The 17,273-nt window shown below is 35.9% G+C and overlaps 1 protein-coding gene across 1 annotated transcript in view; it reads left to right on the top strand.

The window, feature by feature from the left end:
- The first annotated feature begins 12,964 nt into the window (after positions 1-12,964).
- Positions 12,965-17,273, top strand: part of FBXL7 (F-box and leucine rich repeat protein 7) — a 482,247-nt gene continuing 477,938 nt past the window's right edge. The window contains exon 1 of the mRNA XM_027869002.1: positions 12,965-13,568. Coding sequence (XP_027724803.1) covers positions 13,532-13,568 — 37 coding nt within the window. The 5' untranslated portion in view covers positions 12,965-13,531. The remainder of the gene's footprint in view (positions 13,569-17,273) is intronic.

The following is a 17,273-nucleotide window of genomic DNA, read 5'->3' as shown; positions in this document are numbered from 1 at the left end:
TTACTAGATTGTTTTTATGATTACTGCTTTGTAATATAGTTTGAAATCTGGAACTGCTAGGCTGCCTTCCTCCACATTTTTTTTTCATTAACTCCCTCAATATTGACTTTTTGTTCTTCCAAAAGAGTTTTGTTACTATTTTTTTCTAGCTCTATAAAATAATTTTTTGGGACTTTGATTGGTATGACACTGAATAAATAAATTTACTTAGCTAGAATTGTCATTGTTATTATACTGGCTCAGCCTACACATGAGCAATTAATATTTCTCCAATTGTTTAGATCTGTATTTGTGTGAAAGGATTTTGTAATTGTGTTCATATAATTCCTGGGTTTGCCTTCCAGATATACTCCCAAGTATTTTACATTGTCTATAGTTATTTTAAATGGGTTTTTCTTATTTCTTCCTGCTGCTTTCTTTTCTTTAGCAAAAAATTTGATTTATTTACCACAGCATACTTCCTCTCCAACAGTTAAATACAGGCCAAAAGTAGAAAACTCACATTGTTTATTTCATTCACCCTTCATTAGAAAGAACAGGTCACTTGATATAGACAGTTTCTCACTCCTAGCCCTGCTCCCCAGTCAATTGTACAAGAGGAGCTAGCCCCATCTCCAGCAGATATTTCAAACTCAGCCCAAGTGATGTCAGAATTTTCTCAAAGTGTCAGGCCCATAGCTATGCTCCTTGTCCTTAGCAGAGTTTAAAATTAACAGAAAAGCTGTGAGTAACTGCCTGCCCTTCACTCTTTGCCCAGTACCCTGGTGCTTGCCACCCTATCACTCAGTGGATTTTGTTGTAGTATATAGAAATGATGATAATTTATGTGGGTTTATTTTACATTCCACAACTTTGCTGTTGTATGAAGTTGTTAATTGTTTCAACTAGTTTTTTAGTTGATTCTCTAGAGGGTTCTCCAACTATAATATCATGTCATCTGCAAAGAATAATAGTTTTGTTTCCTTATTGTCTATTCTAATTACTTCAATTTATTTTTCTTCTCTTATTGCTATAGCTAACATTTCTAGTACAATATTGAATGACAGTGGTGATAATGGATATCCTTGCTTCACCCCTGATCTTATTGGGAAGGCTTTTAGTTTATCCCCATTGTAGATAATGCTTGCTAATGGTTTTAGATAAATATTCCTTATCATTTTAAGAAAGTTCCATTGATTCCAATGTATTTTCTTTTTTTTTCTTTTTTTTTTTTTAGGTGAAGCAATTGGGGTTAAGTGACTTGCTCAGAGTCACATAGCTAGTAAGTGTCATGTGTTTGAGACCAGATTTGAACTCAAGTCCTCCTGACTCCAAGGCCAGAGCTCTATCCACTGCGCCACCTATTTTCTTGTTTTTAATGGGAATGAGTATTATATTTTGTCAAAGGCTTTTGCTGTATCTATTGATATAATCATATGATTTTTGTTCTAATTTTATTGATATGGTCAATTTTGGTGATACTTTTCTGAATATTGAACCAGTCCTGCATTCCTTGTATAAATCCCACCTGGTCATAGTGTGTGATTTTTGTGACATATTACTGTAATATCCTTGTTGGTACTTTATTTAAAATTTTTGCATCAATACTGATTAAGGACATCGATCTATAGTTTTCTTTCTGTTTCTGTCATAAAAGAAATTGAATAGGACTCCTTTACAGTTTTTTCAAATTAGTTTATATAGTATTGGGATTAACTTTTCCCCAAATGTTTGGTAAATTGATCTAGTCGTGAGGATTTTTTCTTAGGGAGCTCATTGATGACTTGTTTAATTTCTTTTTCCAAGAGAAGATTATTCAAGTATTCTATTTCCTCTTCTGTTAATCTGGTCAGTTTATATTTTTGTAAATATTCATCCATTTCACTTAGATTGTTAGTTTTACTGGATTATTGGGCAAAATAACTCCTAATAATTGTTTTATTATTGAATGAATATAAGGTGATGCATTCACCCTCTTTCGTTTTTAATATGAGCAAATTGCTTTCTTTCTTTTTTAAAATCACGTTAAACAGTAGTTTATTTTATTGTTTGTTTGTTTGTTTCATAAAATCCAGTTCCTAGTTTTATTTATTAGTTCACTGGTTTTTCTACTTTCAATTTTATTAATCTCTCCTTTGATTTTCAGGATTTCCATTTTGGTATTTAATTGGAGATTTTTAATTTGTTATTTTTCTAGTTTTTTTAGTCGCAAGACCAATTCATTGATCTGCTTTTTCTCTCTTTTACTGATGTGTGTATTTGGAGATATAAAATTTCCTCTAATTACTGCTTTGTCTAAATCCCATAAACTTTGGTATATGGTCTCATTGCTGTCATTTTCTTTAATGCAAGTATTGATTGTTTCTATGATTTGTTATTTGATCCACTCATTCTTTATGATTAGATTATTTAATCTATGCTTCTATGGCCCTTTATTAAGTGTAATTTTTATTGCATTGTGGTCTGAAAAGGTTGTATTTAATATTTATTTCTGCTTTTATTCATTTGGCTGCAACATTTTTATGCCCTAATACACAGTTAATTTTTATGAAGATACCACATACGGCTCAGAAAAAGGTATTGTCCTTTCTACTTCCATTCACTTTTCTCCAGAGATCCATCATATCTTTTCTAAGATGCCATTCATCTTCTTTATTTCTTTCTTATTTATTTTACAGTTAAAATACAGTTAAAATTTATCTAGCTCTGAGAATGGAAAGTTGAGATCTGTACTAGTATAGTTTTACTATCTGTTTCCTTCTACAATCCATTTAATTCTTCCTTTTAGAATTTGGATGCTATACCATTCGGTTCATATATGTTTAGTATTGAGATTATTTCATTATCTATGGTACCTTTTAGCAAGATGTAGTTCCCTCCTTATCCCTTTTAATTAGGTCTTTTTTTGCTTTTTCTTTGTCTGGATCATGATTGTTACCCTTGTCCTTTTTACTTTAGTGGAAGTATAATCAATTCTGCTCCAGCGCCTTATTTTCTTTGTATGTTTCAAGTGTGTTTCTTATAAATAACATATTGTTGCATTCTGGTTTCTAATCCATTCTGCTATCTGCTTTCGCTTTATAGGTAAGTTTATCCCATTCACATTCACAATTTTGATTACTAACTGTGCATTTCGCTCCATCCTATTTTCTTCTGTCTGTCTGTCTGTCTGTCTGTCTGTCTCTCTTTATCCTGTCTCTTCTTTAAAGTCTGTTTTGCTTCTGACCACTGCCTTCTTCCACCTTCCCTCCCTTTTTTTAGTTCCCAACTTTCTTTTATCCTTTTTTCTTCTACTTCCCTTTTTTCTTAAGATAGATTTTTATTAGAAGTTGAGTATATATAATTATATGGTAGTATATATAATTATATAAATGGTATATAAATTATATACATAGTAGTATATATAATTATATAAATATATGGTATATGTAAAATTATATTTAAATTAAATTAAATTATTATTAAACTTATTTAAATTTAAATAAATTTTAATGATTTTAATTTAATTATTTTATTAAAATAAATTTTATATAAATTATATATGGTAGTATATATAATTATATAACTATATGGTATATATATACATACAAATACATATACATACATACATATATATATATAAATATATGTATAATTCTCTTTTGGAACTAATTTAGATGAGTGAGGTTCAAGAGTTGCCCCCCCCCACACACACACACCATTTCTCCTTCCATTCTAAAAGCTCTTCCTTGTGTGCCTCTTTTATGTGAGATAATTTTCCCCATTTCCCTCCTCCCTTCCCATTTCTCCCAAGGCATCCCTCTTTCTCACCTACCACTTTTTTTTGCATTATCCAGACATAATTGACTCACTCCCACATCCTCTTTGTATGTAGAATCCTTGTTACTGCTCTAATAATGATAAACTTCTTAGAAGATTCATATATCATCTTCCCATATAGAAAGGTAGAATTTAAACCTATAGAGTTCCTTATGATTTCTCTTTCATGTTTACCTTTTTGTGCATCTCTTGAATCTCCTATTTTAAAGTCAAATTTTCTATTCAGCTCTGATCTTTTCTTCAGAAATGCTTAAGAGTTCTTTATTTCATTAAATATCCATTTGACCAATTCTGCTTTTTCAGGTGTTATTTTATTCAGTATTTTTTTGCACCTTTCTTACCAAGCTATAAATTATTGTTTCAAAATTTTCTTTCTTTGCTTTCATTAATGTTTATATTAGGTAATATGTCTATTACCTAATGTCTCCTCTACCACTCTTATTTGATTTTTAAAATCATTTTTAGCTGTTCCAGAAATTCTTGTTGAGCCTGTGTCAAATTTACATTTTTCTTTGAGGCTTTGCTTGTATCTGTTTTGACTTCATTGTCTTCTTCTGAGTTTGTGTCTTGATCTTCCCTGTCCCCATAGAAGTCAGGGCCTTTTTTTTTGTTGTTTGCTCATTTTTCTACCTTATTTTTTGATTTGGAACTTCAAGTTAAATTTGGCCTCTGTTCCTGGCATGTGGAATGGGGGCTAAGACACAGTCTCAAGCTTCAGGGTTTTTTTTTGTCCTGCTGTTTTAAGAGGTAGATCTGGGTTTTTTGGAAGTTTTTGGTGCTTCCAAGGTGGTATGATCTGGGGAGAAGTGTGGTCACTGTTATCCTTGTTTGTACTCTGGTCCTTCCCCAAGAAGGGGCACTGACCCTTTGGAATTACAATTGATACTGCTCACTCTTCCTTTGGGACCAGAAATTATATTGCTCCTCAGAGTTCCTGATCCCTTGGGTCTGGAAGTGATATTGTGCCTCAGGACTTCCCAGTTCCTTTTAATAGAAAGTACTTTTCTCTGCCCTTGAACTGTGACCCAGAAGTAGATATAGGCAATTGAGTTGCCAAACGGCATCTGATCTTATATACAGTGCTATCAAAGGGGTATCCTGTAATCTATTTCTGACCAGTTACCAGGTTCCTTTAAAATTCCTGTCTTGAGAGCCCCTTTCTACACTTGGGGCCCATTCCCTACAAGAAATCTGAAAACAAGACATAAAGTAGCATAACTATTTTTTTTTACCAAAACAATTTTTGTGATGTTAAGTGACACTCAATTCCTTCTAAGTGAAAAAAAAAAAAAGGAAGGTAGTAATCTCTGGAAGTTTCCCTAGATTGGGGAAATAGATTATGAGAAGTGGACTCTGGAATCTCCTAGATCAGGGGTGGGGAACCTGCAGCCCAGAGGCCACATGTGACCCTCTAGGTCCTCGAGTGCAGCCCTTTGACTGAATCCAAACTTCACAGAATAAATCCCCTTAATATAAGGATTGGGACTCAGTCAAAAGGCCATACTCAAGGACCTATAAGTCCACTTGTGGCCTCAAGGCTCTAGGTTCCCCATCCCTGCCCTAGATCTTCCAGGGATACAAATAACGGTTACATTTCTCATACTGCATGAAGCATTGCACTGATAGTTATGAAGACCTGGATTAAAATCTTGCTTCTGATACTTAGCTGTGAGACCACTGACAATTTGCTTAAAATCTCTGAGTCTCGGGTTATTATTTTTTTTATTTGTAAATTGGGAGACCTCTAGTACTTACCTCACAATGTTAGTCTCAAATGAGATAATGAGAAAAGTGTTTTTTTTAATCTTTGAAGTGCCTTATCTATGTCAATTATAATTAAAATTATTCTGGGATTGCAGAGCAATAGTTTACATTATATTCCAAGTTTGGCTTAGTAGTAACAAAATATATTATCAAGAATGTGACTTTATATTTGTACTAATAAGCCTATCCTTTGTTCTGGACTATTGAGTTTTCTCCCTTTGTAAGATGCACATTTTAAACTTATCACTGAAAAAAACATAGTTGGCCAGGCATGTATTTTCATTATAAAATTAACAATAATTCACCTCAATGTATAAAATTTATGATATGCTAAAATGTTAAAGTAAGTGACTTTTAAGCATAATGTCCAAATTTTGAGACCAAAGTCATGATATCTAGAAAAATAATCACAGCAACCTACAATAAATTAAAAGCAGATATTTCAATCATGCACTAACTTGGCTGAATTTTCTTCTTTTTTAAAGCTAATTTTCAATTGTCATTATCAGAGATTCCAAGCTTAAATTGTTCCAAACATGGGTTTCATTCTGGGATTTGTTTTGTCTACAGTATTCCCAGAGAAACCAGTGGTTAATGATCTACTCCTTAACACACTAGGCAACTAACAAACCAGATGGATAGAGGAAGGCCTAATGACTGGCTTCAGTGGGATTACTGCTTCATTAAGGCTGCTTCTGTCAGCCTGTCAGTCATCAATGCTGAATGGGGCAAGGTCAAGTTAAACTTTATTTGTGTGGCTCCTCCCTCAGAGAAAATATGGCCCTGTTTTGTTTGACTTTTGAATTTGGTATTTTTTTTTTCATCAAGTTCTGGAAAGGAACTTATTTCCAATGCTATTAATATTGACATATTCATCCTAGCAGCTGAAATACCACTGGGATAGGCATTTAAAGGGACACATTAAGAACAGTAAAAATGTTGCCTCTCCTCACTCTCCCATTTAAAACCATGGTCTGCACAGTACAAAGTGAAGGAGTTATTTAACAAATAACTGGTTCTTTTGATTAATTTAGACAGTTTGAGTAATTTGGGACCAAAGTTTTCTTTTCTATTTTTTTTTTGTTTCACCTGAATTATTCTATTAAGTTAACTAAAAGGTCTAAACCAGCTGTGTATTACACATTCTCACATTCACTTGATCCTGAAGAAAGGCAATTTGAGTTTCCAGTCATGAGTACAAACTCAGTAAGAATTCACACTATTCTAAGTTAATCCAAAAGAGAATAACCCCTGATATCGTGTATTTTTAAACTTTTGTAGCTTTCACAAACTTCTGCAATCACTTATTGTGGCATGGAAATGTCAGAGATTATGGACTCTCAGAGGATATGCTCCAGAAAACAAGCCCCAACAGTTCCTATTAAGTTGGAGAGACTGAGGATTAATGGCAGTAGATTATATGACCACTGTTGTAGGACCAACCTAGCTTATTTCAAAGATGTTCACTACTGAATTGACTGAAAAACGATGAATTTGGAGGAATCACAGTAACTCTCAAAGACTATTAAGTAACAGAAATGTTGAAATCTCTGTGGGTGGAAGGAGAACTCATCCCAATGAAATCATGAATCCTACTTGAAATAGAAAGGTGCATTTGAAACAAACATGAGGAATTCAGAAAACTGTGGGAAGACTTTTTATAATGTGATGCAGAGCAAAGTAAATAAAACTATATATAATGTTTTATATATATATATACATTATATATACACATAATCTTCTTGGTGGATAATGACAAAAATAATGTAAACAATAATAACATTAAAAAGCAGAGGAAGCTAGGTGGCTCAGTGGATAGAGCACCGGACCTGGAGTCAGGAGGACCTGAGTTCAAATCTACCCTCAGACATTTGATATTAGCTGTGTGACCCTGGGCAAGTCACTTAACCCCATTGCCTAGTAAGAAAGAAAAGCACCTTTACCTTGATTAGTTATTTTGATGGAATAAATAATGAATCATTCTTCCTTCCTTTGATAGAATAATAGGGGACTACACTACCTCTTCTGTGTCTATAGGTTTGGTTTCACTGGTTTTTTTTTCTTTTTTTCAAGGGAGTGTTTAATACAGGGTAGTACACCAGGAAATTACTGATGTAAAAATAAAAGAATATGGTATAAGCTCCTGGAGGGCAGAGACTATGATTCATTTTTGTCCCTAGTACCTAGTGTAGTCCCTGTCACACAATAGGTTATTAGTATATACTTGTTGACTTATTGATCATTTCTTTAACTTGACCTTTTATCTCCTGGTGAGGAGCTTAGTCTGTGATGAAGATCAGCATCTTCTCTGAAATTTACAGTCTTCAAGAGGTACTTTAGACACTAATGACATGCCCAGGATCTCACAGCTAATACATGGTGGCCGCAGAGCTTGAACCCAATCCTTCCTTACTCTTGATGCCAACTCTTTATTCATTATGTATGCTGCCTCTTATTGGGTGCTGTGATTGATCAATGAAACTTACAAATAATAATTTTAAAGGAATTTCACATTCATATATGAAACCTGGCCAGTTTGCAGAAGAGTAGGATCATACAACCCTTTCCCAAAATAGGAGCTGGTTCTCTATTTCTCTATTTTTATTTCTAGCTAATCAAAGTCTGGAAATCTTAATATCTTATAAGTGTCTTATAAAGGATTTATTCCCTTTAAAATAAAACAAAACCTTGCTTATCACAACCTTGTGACTTCACCTTGAATTTCAACTAGATATATTTCAAAGAGTTCCAGTGTTTCAGTTTGTTTTGAATCCCATTCCCCCCACCATATAGGCAGTGTTGATTGGCCCCAAAAGCACAAACAGGAATAAAAGGTGGAAAGTGCAAATACACTAATTTAGATTTGATGTAAGGTAAAACATTCTAGCAATTGGAACTATCCAAAAGTAGATTTAACTCCCTTGAGCAATATGGGGAGTTTTCCCAGAGGTTGGATGACTAGTTGCAGATGTTGTAGCATGGAATTTTGTTCAAGAATGGGTTAGAAATAAAACAACCTCGAATGTTACTTCTTATTCTGGTATTCAATTTTCAGTGACTAACCTACCTGCAAAGAGGAATGTTTTAAGGGTATAATGGTTTTGTTGGGGGATGGAATTGGAAGGCTGATAAATGTGTGTAAGAAAAATGCAAATATATATACATATATATATATATATAATATATGTATATGTCTTGGAATGTTTGTAAATGTTGTTAAGGAAAGATAAATGAAAATATCTTAGGGATGTGAAAATAATTTATTTTAAAATATGTGGCACAACTTTAAACTATATTAGGCTATTTGACTAATTATAAACTGTCCTTTATTATCCAGCACTGCTTAACTGCATTTTGTTTGCTATTAAGATGCCATCTTTTCTAGTAATTTTGGTTGTTTATGTTCCACTACAAAACGAACAGGGAGAGTACAAAGGTAAAATACAAAAATCAAATTACTTGTTGATAGCTGTTTGGATGGAATATTTGGGACTTAGAGAAAGAACCAGAACCAGAAGAAAACTAGTTTTTTTAGCTAAAATAAATGTTTTGCATCACTTGAAGATTTCGGATATAATGCTAGCATTGTCTTTTCATACTCTTTGGAAATTTGGTAATATCTAATAAATTATTCTCAATAGTTAAATTCAGATTAGATTACTTACATTAATCTCTAAAATTTACTAAAATTCACCCACTTCTTCCTCTTTTCTGACTTTCATTTTGTATCCCAAGTTACAATTTGTCTTTGACCTAGAAAGTCAGTCAGAGTTAGTCATATTCTCTTATAATGGCCATAAAATGCATTGAATAGTTAATCATCTGATGTAGTAGGAACCAGTTCAATAGACTAAACAGTGAAGATAGCATATATATATATATATATATATATATAATATGTATGTGTGTGTGTATTTACATTTTTATTGTCCTTGTCTCCCAGTAATAAATATCAGATCACTGTGTGTCTTATAGATCTATTTTTCTTACTACAAGGCTTAAAAATTTTCTTCAGAGATTCTCTATTGCCTACTGGGTAAAGTTCTAATTCCTTTCTTTGTCTACATTCAAGACTTTCCACAATCACTGGCCTAGTCTTAAATCACAATGGATAGAATGTGGAACCCAGAGAAAGGAAAACCTGATTTCAAATCCAGCCTCAGATACTTACTAGCTATGTGACAATGGGCAAATCATTTAACCTCTGTTTGCCTCAGTTTCCTCATATGTAAAATGGGGATAATAATAGCAAGATCATTGGGAAAACCAAATGAGATAATAATTATAAAGTGATTAGGACAGTGCTTGGCACATAGTGAATACTTTATAAATGGTTGCAGTTTATTATTATTATTATCATCATTATCATCATCATTACAATTTAACTGGGTTATTTTTTGTTACCCAAAAATGTACTTTGTTTTTCCTGCCTGGCTCTATGCCTTTGTTTATGCTTTCCTCTGTGCCCAAAATTTCTTCCTTGTCTTGGTCTATTGAATTCCTACCCATCTTTTAAAGTACAACCCAAATGTCACTTTCTCTGGAAAGGCTTCCCTACTCTACCCTAGTTAGTAGTCACCTTTTCCCTCAAAAGAACCTCACCTAGCACTTTACTATGAGTGAATAAAGTGAATAACTGTGCTATGAACTGAAGGTGAGAAAGAGATGAAAAGAACATGATTCACCTCAGAGGCTTACTATCTAGAATATATAGGCATATGAACTAAAATAATCATAGAAACAGCTTAATTTGAGCTTTAATTACCTCTTACCTCTATTCCTTAATGGATTTCTAACCAATTTCTCCCCAATGCCTATCCATCTTCCATTCAGCTGCCAAAGAAGCTTCTCCCTAAAGAAGAGGTCTGATCTCTGACTGTGTCCTTCCCCTCAATTAACTCTGATGGCTTCTTATAATCTCTAGGGTCAAATACAGAGTCTTCTGTTTGGCATTGAAAGCCCTTCATAACTTGACTCTTTCCAGCCTTTCCAGTCTCACACTTTATTCCTCTCAATTCATTCTACAATTAAGTTATGCTGGTCCATTTGTTGTTTCTCTCACACAATATTCCATCTCCCCTCTCCATTCTTTGCATTGGCTGTTTCCAATGCCTAGAATGCTTCCCCTACTCACCTTTGCCTCAGTTTCCCCAGTCTCTTTCAAAAATCAGTTCATATCCTTCTGAAAGAAGTCTTTTTCAGTCCACTCCTTCCTCCCCAGCTTCTAATGTCTTCATCTCTGAGTTTACTTTCTATGTACTGTTTATATCTTGTATGTACCTAGTAATTTACATGTTATCTCCTACAGTCAAACGGGAGCTCCTTGAGGGCAGTGACTGCCTTCCCCTATCTTACTATGCCCAGTGCTTATCACAGTCCCAGGCCTATGGTAATTGCAACAACAAAAAAAATGTTTCTGACTAAGAATCAATTACAATAAATACTGGAATAAAAAAGTATAGGATCAATAAAAATGCAATGAAAAATGTTATTTCAATTAAAGGAAATTGTACAGAAAAATCAGATTGTAGCATCAGAGCTTAAGAGCTGAGAGGGTCACATAGTCCTACAGTATAAATATGTATTGTTTAAGTGCAAAATGTTCTTTAAATAATAAAGCAAATATCACATGCTTTTGTCCAACATTTAAAAACAAATATTGTAAGACTCTGTTAAAACATCATTCTCCTTTTGCTCTTTTAGAATCTTCACTGGAATTCATATAACTCTATCTTCACCTGAAATATCTGAAACTTTACGTGAATATATTTACTAGGGGCTTCTCCATGTAAAGGTAACCCTAAAATAACAAATCTATTGAGGGCTTATTTCATGCATTTTAAATACATAATATTGAATCAACAAATAGGTATTTTAACATTCCAAACTTTTTAGATTCATTTGAGGAGTATTGGAGTCCAATGATCGCCATGGAGATTTTTTTTTTGTGTGTTAGAAATATCTGGCAGTTTTATAGCTCTGGAAACTCATGTTAATTTTAAATATCAGTTGTCATACATTAAACAAAGGATAATGCAAACTTCAAGGGAAAAAAAAAATCTGAGTAAGGAGGGGGGAAAATGCATTTCCTGGCTAGGAAGCTATTGAAAGTTCAGAGCCAGGAAACATACTTTAGAAGGGTGGAGAAGAACTTCTTTGGCTCTCCTATGACTCCCTTCTAACTTTCCCTATATTCTTTCTACCTTCCAATCTTCTTTTCTTTAAATGTCCATCCCTTAAAAAATGGGGTTACCACAGGAAAATTCTTAGGATAGGCTATCGGGTGATGACAAACTGAATAAGATCGACATACAAATATTTATTTTAAATATGTTAAGTGATTTAGAGGAAAGTCCACCCTCTCCTCAGATCTCTAGGAGAATAGAAAGAGGCAGCTGTGTGAGGTAACACTACTAATCAGTAAGGCCCTTAGCCCAGGTCATCTAACTGCAGATCCAGCACCAAACCGTCCCTTTGTGTCCATAGATTCCTCCTCAATGTGTAGGAAAAAGTGCTGGGTCCAGACCCAGATGATCCGGGTTGAGTCTTACTGATGAGTGGTTTTACTTCAAGATTTTAAAAAACTTCAGAAGTTATCTAGACCAACTCTCTTATTTTATAAATCAGGAAATTAAGGCCCAGGTTGTATAAGACTACGAAAAGTTTGTAATAGCATCCAGAGGCATATCTGAACCTAAGTCACCAAGTCTGGAGACGGGATTTTCCATTGTATCTTTCCATCTTTTTATTTCTACGAGCGTCAATTGTCACACCTGAAAAGTCAAAGAACTAGACGGAATTATAGAGATAATATCCCTTTCTGTTCTAAATCTAATTGCGTTCTACTTTTGTGGAGAACACATGGACAAGTTACATAGAGTGGCTACTGCCTGCCCAGTGGAAGAGACCTGATCCATAAAATAACTGTCCAGGAGATAATTGATCCATCCACAGGTGAAATATATAATGTTGTTGTTGTTGTTGTTTGTTCTTCCTTCTTGAAGAGAACCTTGACAACAGGAAGGTGATGCCAAGACTTGCAAGTGAACGGGCTTTAAGTGAGGAGGGCTGTGTAGTCACCAGTCTCACTCTCTCCGTGTACCCATTATATAAATAGGTGTATATTACTTCAAATGCTTACCTAAAAGCTTCTTTTACAACTAAGTAGTCAAGACCACAAAATAATAATAAAGCAAAATCAGTCCAACTATCCCTTCTCCCAAAAGGTTGCAGGTCCTTAAGAGGAGTCTGTTAAAAGCTGAGTACTCCCAAGCTTCTAGCCAAGGCAGGGAGCTAATAACTCGCGGCTCCTTTAAAAGGCTGTCTCTCCAGACTCGGCTCCCTCCTCCAGTCACCCCTCGCCCCGGCTCCCGCTGTGATTGACACAGAAAGAGAGGAGGCGCCTGGTGCTAACAAAAGTCTGAGCCACTGGAGAGCAGCGTAGGGCCGTGGGTCTCCTCTCTGGGAACCAGCAACAAGTGGCTTGCAGCGGCACTTTCCCTTAGGAAGAAGTGGATCGGGAGCGCTTGGACCGAAGCAGCCAGGCAGCTCCTCCTCCCTTCGCCTCTGGAGCCCTAGGGCGCGGATGGGGACCCGGAGGGGATGCCCATTCTTGCCTGGTCCTGGGATGTTGGAAGCTGCACCTATGGATTGCCCTAGTACCGCTGCCTGACCCGGCGTGTGGATTAAGTGGAGCTGCGGCCCCTCGGGTTACCCTTCCTGCCAAAAAAAAGAAAAAAAAATTTGAAAGGCGTGGGGGAGAGAAGCCCATTTGGAGAACCAGGACGAGGGGGGCGCATTGCGTTCGCGGAGATGGTCCTTGTTTAGGGGTTCTGAAGTATGTCAAAGTAATCGTCCGGGATAGGAGGATTCACTCGCCCGCTTTCCTCAACCCCGGTTGCCTAAGAGCCCCGTCTTGGCTGGTTAGACATGGTGTGTGTGGGAAGAAGGCGAGTATGAAGCCTGCAGGATGGGAGCAAACAATGGCAAACAGTACGGCAGTGAGGGTGAGTGAGATTAATCCATCTACTAACTGTACAGGACTTGAGCTCACTCCGCCTCCTCTGCCTCTCCCTCCTCTCCTCCTCCCTTTTTCTTCTCTTCCGCCCCTTCCCTTCTCGGGATGGAAAGTTCAGCCCTTTTTCTCTTTGATTTGGCTCGCTGCATAATGTACTTGGGAACGTTACCTTTTCCCCTTTACCAGGAAAAAAAAAAAAACGAGGCGAGGGTGGGGGGAAGGGAGCAATTAGTTAAGTTCCCAGAGGAATTCTTTCCTTCTTTTATGATTCATACCTTTACCGCTGTCACAGCGGGTTTTCCTTAAGGCACTTCCTGGATTGTCATTAGAATTTATGAAGTTTTATCTCTACGCTATTTCTGAACACTTTGGTAACCTCCTGCTTGGCCCAGCTTGGCCCAGGCAGCAATTGATGCCCTATTCCTTGACATGCCGGCTTTTTGTTTGTTGTTAAGAACACAGTGAAAACTTCCTAAGTCTGTGTGGAACAGTCCGCTGAACTCTTTTGTAGTGGTGAAGTTGTTTTTTTTTTCTCATTTTCTTTTAACTGCCCCTTATCCTGATTGCTTTTAAAAAATGACCAACCATCAGTCCTGTGCAAGGAAGAATGTGTGAATGTTTTGTCTGCTCTCTCAGGACTCGACTGGCAACGGACCATCTGTTATGGAGGGATGGAAATTGCATAGAAATATTGCCTGTCAAGTGGAAACTTGCAAATTGGGATAAACTTAAAACTCCTCCTCTACTTAATGGAGGATGGATGTGGTGCGTGCGTGTGTGTGTGTGTGTGTGTGTGTGTGTGTGTTTCCTTTCTCCTTAAAAATGGTGATTGGTCGTATAAGAGATTAACGGCAAGCATCCCCTCCTCATTTTGTCTGTAAAGTACGTTTACAAACTTTCAAAAGGCCTCTTAGGTCTGCCTCTGGTAAACTTGGCCTGGCAAAGCGGTCAGTTTCACATCACCCCTCTCTCGTAGGACAGCCTATTAGAAACTGAGACTGAGTGCACACAAACTTGCTGGGTACTGAAGCTTGTAACCAGGATCATGCTATTTGGTAAATGCCTATCGTGTCCTCTTCCATTGTAACTGCAGAATGTATGTTTGGTGTGTGTGGGTGTGTGTGTGTCCACTCAGGCCCTGCTACTTTGCTACTTTGCTTCTCATCAGGCTTGTTAGATTTTAGTTTAACCTATACTAAGGACCACCTCTAATTAAAAGTCTTTATTTTCTAAATATCCATAAAACTTCAAGTTTTCTCATATTGCTTTCTTTTTAATTTTTTTCTTTTGTTTTTTTGCACGAGTGAAAAAGTGAGTTGGGAAGAGATGGCTTTCTTTTCCCCTTGGAGGGTCACTTGAGACTTTATTTTTTTAAGGGATTTGCAAAATTGACTTTTTTAGAGAGTAAATGGTTGGGGGAAGGTAGCAAATATATCTTGGTGAATACTGGTTATGCCCTGTAATATCATAAATATCTTTTTTATAAAGACTGCAGAAAAATAAATGAACAAGCATTTTCTTGACATTAGCAAATTTTAAAGTTTTACAAAACTAAAGTTTGGGAAAGAAGACAGAATGTATATACTGTATTTTAATACCATCAGTGAGATATAGTGACTAAGAGAAAGGTAGTTACAACGAGAGAGTTGCAAGTTCTTTAGTGAAATTCTTATTCACTCCTCCCCATCCTCGGCAACTTGTTCTTGTATCCCAGAATTCTCCTATCATACAGTGTGTGGTATATGACTGCTTCCTGTCTGAACAGCAGAATTTTCAACCCTAGGGGGAAAAAAAGGAGAGACAGGGAACTAATGTTCTCCAGCTGTTATCCGTAAATGCTACCTCTGCATTTTCACTTCAGCTAAAGTGAAATTTTACTGGAATCAGATTTAGATACACTGTGTAGATTTTATAGAAAAAAACCTCTTTTGTGCTGGGCTGGTTAAAGAGAACCAATGGGAACTTTGAGAGGCAACTCTGGTTTTTGGCTGTAGCAATACATTGTGTTCAGTTTATCAGCTCCTTACTTTTTCACAGAGATACATTGATAGACTAAAGAGGTAGGGAAATAGGAATAATAGTCCTGTTTTGTAAGCATGAACTGTGACTTTTCTCTATAGAGCTGTATAATATTCACTTTAATTTTTTTAAATTATTATACTAAATTAAATTATTGTGCTGATTACAAATACTAAGCATTTGACTTTCACACAAACACACACACACCCACTTCCTCCCCAAAAAAGTCCTTTAAGTGTCCACGCTACCAGTAGCAAAAATTATGCATTTTCCCATCTCTTTTTAAATGTTTTTTTTTCAAGGTTTGAAGTATAATCTGTACATTGGGAGACAGTGTGGTATAGTGAAAAGAATTCAAAACCATAAGGTAGTAGATCTCTATTTTAGTCCTGGTTCATCAATGATTAAAAAAAAACCAGCAACGTTTTTAAGCACCAGCTGTATGCAAAGGTACTAGATTCTGTCTTCCTACTTATGTGTTGACTAGCTGTATTACTTCAGGCAAGTAACTAATCTTTGAGCCTCAGTTTCCTTGCCACTAAAGTAAATGGATTAGACTAGAATCACTAGATAACCTCCCAGGTCTCTTCAAAAAACTGTGATCTTTATCAGAGTACAAAGATATGAAAAATAAAAGGATTTAACACTTTTGTTCCACCACATTGTTTGTCTCAGAAAAAGTAAATTATGGCTCCTCCTGCCCCTTCCTTTTTAATTTTTGTTGTGATGTGAAACAAAGCCCACCCATCATTTTTATTCTCCCATAGCACAACACTATTTAATCTCTAGTAAGATAAATAGGATCTGACTTCAAGTCCTCCTCTGCTACATTTCTGGTTGTGTGACCCTGGGCAAGTTGTTTAACCTCAAAGGATCATGGCTCCAAATTGCAGAGCAGGCACTGGTCTGCAGTGGTAGAAGAAATTCGTTACCAGGAACTCCCTACACCAATGAAATAACAGGTTTAGGGGGGGAAAATGCACACTCTTTTTCTTCTTGGTCCATATTAAGTGAGAGGGATCTGACAATCCTACCAAGAAGAGAACATTGGAATTCTTCAGGTCAGGTCAATGTTAAAGGCTGAAACATTGGAGCTGTTTAAACATTGGAGCAACAGAGTGTGCAGTGTTAGTCTATTCAGTAGCTCTAGAGTATAAATGAAGAAATAATGTGGTATTGATTGGTTGATCAATATTGATCTCTTCAGCTCTATATACTACAACATCTCTACATACTATGTATGACGGTGATCTAGTCTGAAGCTTGCCTCATATGAGAGTCAATTTTGAATAATATAATATCCAGTTTGTAGTATTTATTTCAATTCTTAGATAAGATTTTTTTATTATTAATAAAGTGAAATGTATTGATAATTTGTTGGCTGAAATTTATTTTTAAAGTTAAAGCCTTTACTGGGTTAACATAAGGAGAAATAATATAAAGACTATTTGGCCACAGTTGTTTCTCCTTGTCCTCTCCTTCTCTTCCTCCTTCTTTTCCTCCTCCCCTTTCTCCCACCTCCTGTTTGTCCTCTTTTTTCTTCCTCTTTCTTTTCCTCTTCCATTTCCTCATTCTCTTTTTACTCCTCCCATCTGGAGAAAAGTGTAATGTCTTTTCTCTTTCCTCCAGATATAAGGGGTCTGGTTGAATTAGAGGAAGGTATGAGTCCATTAAG

Source organism: Vombatus ursinus, unplaced genomic scaffold (assembly GCF_900497805.2).
Source record: "Vombatus ursinus unplaced genomic scaffold, bare-nosed wombat genome assembly UNPS02014791.1, whole genome shotgun sequence".
Classification (NCBI taxonomy): domain Eukaryota; kingdom Metazoa; phylum Chordata; class Mammalia; order Diprotodontia; family Vombatidae; genus Vombatus; species Vombatus ursinus.
Note: the sequence above shows the minus strand (reverse complement) of the source record. Positions and strands in the feature narration are given on the sequence as shown.